The sequence below is a fragment of the Ixodes scapularis genome, unplaced genomic scaffold (genome assembly GCF_016920785.2).
Source record: "Ixodes scapularis isolate PalLabHiFi unplaced genomic scaffold, ASM1692078v2 PGA_scaffold10__122_contigs__length_95168666, whole genome shotgun sequence".
Classification (NCBI taxonomy): Eukaryota; Metazoa; Arthropoda; class Arachnida; order Ixodida; family Ixodidae; genus Ixodes; species Ixodes scapularis.
The window spans coordinates 15177433-15182430 of record NW_024609836.1 but is presented as its reverse complement, the minus strand read 5'-3'; the positions used below and the strand labels follow the sequence as shown (position 1 = coordinate 15182430).

Genomic DNA, 4998 nt, shown 5'->3' with positions numbered 1-4998 from the left:
CGCAGCTCCTAGGCCACCATTTCCGGTTTGAGCGGCGTCGGCGTCGGCGTAACCGCGCGGTGCATTATGGGTGAATTTTCCCGCTGAATTTAGCGAAAAATATTTTCCCGCTAAATTTAGTAGAACAAATCCCCCGCTAAATTTATAGGAAAAATTTCTCCGCTAAATGTAGCGGAATTTTTTTTTGGTAAATCCAGCGGGGGAAATATTTCGCTAAATTTAGCGGGGAGAATTTTCCGCTAAATAAAGCGGGACATTTTTTTTCCGCTAAGGTGAGCGGGGAAAAATTTAGCGGAAAAAATTTTGCGCTAAATTAGGCGGGGAAACTTTCCGCTGAATTTGGAGGGGAAATTTCCCGCTAAATTTACCAGAAAAATATCCCCACTGTATTTAGCGGGAAATCTTCCCCGCTAAATTTAGCAGAAAATTCTCCCGCTAAATTTAGCGGGCAAGATTATCCGCAAGATCTAGCGGAAATTTTCCACTAAATTCAGCGGGGAAATCTTTCCGCTAGATTTAGCGGGGAAATGTTTCTGCTAAATATAGCGGGAAACCTTTTCCGCTGAATTTAGTGAGAAAATTGTAGCAGGGCACAAGCTGTGTCATGCTAGTGAAAGAGCTCACCCAATCATGTACCGTAGAACGTCCTACGTCACACCGTTCCTCGCCTTGATAAAGGCGCACTTCGTAACAATAAACATTATTCATCACCCGACTGGCGGCCCGCTTACATGGTGGCAGCGGTGCCCAGTCGAGATGTCGAAACCGTCAACGCCGCCGATGCCCCCATTGCCGTCAACGCTGCTGCCGCCACCGAAGCCCCTGGACACCTCAGGCGACGCATGGCTCGGATGGAAAAATTGGAAACATGAGTTCGCCTTGTTTTCCACCGCTATGCAATTGAGCAATCAGCCAGAGGAAGTGCAGGCAGCAACCTTACTAATAACAATCGGAGAAGAAGCGAGAAAGGCGTACGAGGCCTTTAAGTTCACTACAGATGAAGAAAGAAACAGTGTAGAAGTACTGATTCAAAAGTTCGAAGAATACTACAAGCCCGCTACAAACCTGACTTTCCAGGAATTCAGATTTGGGTCAAGAGACCAAAAAGAAGGTGAACCTTTCAACGAATGGTTAACAGAGCTAAGGATTCTAGCTAAGAATTGCGAATTTGGAGAGCTAGAAGATCGGATGCTACGCAGCCGTATCATCCTAGGAGTTCGAGAGAAGAGCCTGCAGCGGAAATTACTTGTTGAAAACCCAACCTACGAAAAGACCGTTGAGCTGTGTCGCCTTCAAGAACAAGGGCAGGAAAAGTTCCGAGAGATTACTGGAACAGCGCAAGGCGCATCTGAGACAACTATTAATGCTGTTGCTGCGAAAAAGAGTCCCTGCTCTAGGTGCGGCTATTTTACTCACCGCGGCGAAACCTGCCCAGCAAAAGGAAAAAGGTGCAAGAAATGTGGAGGGCTTAATCACTTTGCTCAAGTGTGCAAGACGCCGGTACTTCAACAAAGCGCGAATAAACCGAAGAAAGAACTACGCGCTCTGCACACCGAAAGTGACGAGGAATTCTTTCTCGAAGCATTAACGGTAAACTGGGTCGAGACCGACAAATGGAGCGCGTCAGTTCACATTGAGGGCAAACCAATGGCGTGCAAGCTAGATACGGGCGCTAACTGCTGCGTCATATCAATGCAAGACGCCGTAAAGCTTTCAGATAAGCCTCGGCAAGAGTGTCAAGTGACGCTAACTGCGTTTTTCGGAAACAAGACGACTGCTCACGAGAAAGTAAAATTGCTTCTTTCCGCAAACGGCAGAGAGCACGAAGAACTCTTCTTTGTCGTAAAACAACATGTGCCAATCACCTTGAGCGGATCCGTTGCCGAGCGCCTGGGACTTCTGTACCGGGTGCAGAATGTTCATCTAGACAACTTGTACCAAGCCGCACAACCTTTTGCAAAAGTTTTCAAAGGCCTTGGGCAATTGAAAGATGTCGAGTATGAAATGAAGCTGAAACCTGGAACTGTTGGAGTCGTCGTGCCGGCCAGGAGAGTTTCAGTTGCTCTTCAAGACAAGGTGAAGGCGGAACTTCAGCACATGGAAGAGCAAGGCGTCATAACCAAGGTAACAGAGCCTACTGCATGGTCTAGCCACATGGTCACCGTCATTAAAAATGACAAAGTGCGTATTTGTTTGGACCCTACGGCACTCAACAAAGCACTTTTGCGTGAAAACTACCGAATGCCAACCCTAGAGGACGTCGCGCCGCTACTGTCTGGAGCAAAATTCTTTTCGACCCTAGATGCGGCGTCAGGATTTTGGCAAATCAAACTTACAGAGTCGAGTTCCAAAATATGCACGATGAGCACACCGTACGGCCGATATCGCTTCCTCCGGATGCCCTTTGGAATCGCATCCGCGCCAGAAATTTTTCAAGCAGCAATGCACCGCCTACTAGAAGGGCTACCTTGTGTCGCCGTAGTGATGGGCGATATTCTACTCTGGGGCAGAACAAAAGAAGAGCACGACCATCACTTGACACTAGTGCTGTCGCGCTGCCGAGATCACAATCTGCGACTGAATCTAAAGAAATGTACCTTTTTGCAGACAGAAGTCCGCTACCTAGGTCACATCCTGACCACGAAAGGCCTGCGCCTGGACCCGGACCGCGTAAAGGACATCCTGGTGATGCCGCCACCCTCAAACGGTAAGGAGTTGCAAGTTTTTCTTGGCACAATGAACTTTGTACAGCGTTTTGTACCTCGCATGTCCGACGTGACTGCGCCGCTGAGAGCTCTACTGCGCAAGGATGTTGCCTGGGTGTGGACCGAACAGCAGCAAGACAGTTTTGACGCCCTAAGACGAGCATTGATCGAAGCACCGGTTCTGTCGTACTTTGATCCAAAAAGATCAGTCACTCTTTTTGATGATGCCAGTCAATACGGAGTGGGGGCCGTCATTACTCAGGAAGGCCATCCTATCGCTTTTTTATCAAGATCCCTTACGGAAACGCAACAGCGATACGCACAAATCGAAAAAGAAACACTGGCAATTGTGCACGGCTGTACCAAATTTCATGATTACATTTTCGGCCAGGCGGAAGTAATTGTCGAGACAGATCACCGTCCCTTGGTGCCGATTTTTCAAAAACCACTGCACCAAGTTCCACTTCGTTTGCAGCGTATGCGATTGACTCTGCAACGTTACCCCATCCGACTTCTATACAAGCCGGGCAAAGAACTCTTTCTTGCCGATGCTTTGTCACGCTTCCCCAGTAAAGTCAGCATGCAAGAAGAAACCACCCAGTTTCATGTGAACGTACTTGCTTACGTTTCAGCATCAGAAACTCGCCTTAAGGACCTTCTTGGAGCAACCAATGAGGACCCCGAACTCTCAAACCTGCGTGACTACGCGGAATCAAGCTGGCCTGATAACAAGCAAGACGTCCCAGAAATCGTCCGTCCCTACTGGGCGTACCGCGAGGAGATACACACTCAAGACGGCCTTCTGTTTCGCAGCAATAAGGTAATGATACCAAAAGCAAAAAGAGTAGAAATGATGTACCTCCTGCACATGGCACACGCGGGGGCGGAGAAGATAAAAGCGCGAGCAAGAAGTGTGTTGTTTTGGCCAAACATGTCCAATGATATAGAGCAGTTTTGTAAAGCCTGCAAGGTGTGCCAGATGCATCAGCCACGAAACGTAAAGATGCCTCTTCTGAGCCACGACGTCCCGACATTGCCTTGGGAGATCGTGGGAATGGACTTGTTCTCATACGGCGGACGCGAGTTTGCAATAATTGTAGACTTCTATTCGTTTTTTTTTTGAGGTTCGGGAGCTCCGCCACACAACCGCAAACATGGTTAAATCGTGGTGTGCTGAAGTTTTTTCAGTTCATGGGCTACCGCTGAAGCTGTGTAGTGACAACGGCCCACCATTTAACAGCAAAGAGTTCAAAAACTTTCTAGCCCATCTAGGCGTAATGCACACTACCTCTAGTCCCTACCACCCACGCTCTAATGGTATGAGTGAAAGAGCAGTTCAAGAGGCCAAGAAACTTTTAAAAAAGTGCTCGTTCAGAATGCCAGACTTCCAAATGGCTTTACTTGAGTGGCGAAATACTCCCAGAGATGCTGTCCTCAAGTCTCCTGTGCAGAGGCTGATGGGACGACAGACGCGGACGCTGCTACCAGTACCAACAAGCCACCTAGAGCCGGAGACTGTGCCAAGCAAAGCTGTCCACAACCGCCTCAAGGAGATCCGGCAGCGGCAGATGACCTTCTACAACCGCAACTCCCGAAACCTGCCGCCATTGTCACCGGGGCAACAGGTCACGACGTACGACACACGCCAGCGAACCTGGTCGCCAGCCGTCATCCTGAGACCAGCGGGCACCCCGCGTTCAGCGATTCTTCAGACTGAAGACGGCCGCGAGATTCGACGCACAAGAGAGCACCTAAGGGAGGCAGCATCCCAGCCGGACTCAAGTCGACCTTCCATCGAAGACCGACCGGCAGACCAGGACATCAACGAGCCCAGTCAAGAGCTACGCAGAAGTACCCGAGAACGCCGGGAACCCTGCCGGTACCCACTGCCCGAAAGACTGTAACAAAGCCCCTTCCCCTTTCCCATTCTCCTTTAAAGAGGGGAGATGTAGCAGGGCACAAGCTGTGTCATGCTAGTGAAAGAGCTCACCCAATCATGTACCGTAGAACGTCCTACGTCACACCGTTCCTCGCCTTGATAAAGGCGCACTTCGTAACAATAAACATTATTCATCACCCGACTGGCGGCCCGCTTACAAAAATATTCCGCTAAACTTAGCGGGGAAGATTCCTCGCTAGATCTAGCAGAAAAATTCCCCGCTAAATTTTGCGGGGAAATTCGTCCGCTAGATCGTCTATATTTTCTATATCAAATATTTATGTACAAGTTAAAAAGAGGGAGTGCAAGGATCCTTCCCTGTGGTGCCATTGGCGTAAGCGCCTTAGGCTAAAC

At 49.2% G+C, this 4998-nt stretch overlaps 1 protein-coding gene across 1 annotated transcript; it reads left to right on the top strand.

Annotated features, from left to right (window-relative positions):
• The first annotated feature begins 591 nt into the window (after positions 1–591).
• On the top strand, positions 592–4617 carry LOC120841660. Its single transcript, XM_040501714.2, has 4 exons — positions 592–2025; positions 2500–2707; positions 3338–3525; positions 4157–4617. The coding sequence occupies exons 1-4, from the start codon at positions 631–633 to the stop codon at positions 4607–4609; spliced, it is 2244 nt and encodes a 747-aa protein (XP_040357648.1). The 5' UTR covers positions 592–630; the 3' UTR covers positions 4610–4617.
• Positions 4618–4998: the final 381 nt, after the last annotated feature.

Bases quoted from the DNA above. Each gene is read 5' to 3' on its own strand.
- LOC120841660 (XM_040501714.2), top strand. From the start codon at position 631: ATGTACCGTAGAACGTCCTACGTCACACCGTTCCTCGCCTTGATAAAG. The intron at 2,026-2,499 runs GTTGGAGTCGTC...GGCGATATTCTA, and splicing joins TGAAGCTGAAACCTGGAACT to CTCTGGGGCAGAACAAAAGA. The intron at 3,526-4,156 runs GTAATGATACCA...TCTCCTGTGCAG, and splicing joins TTCTGTTTCGCAGCAATAAG to AGGCTGATGGGACGACAGAC.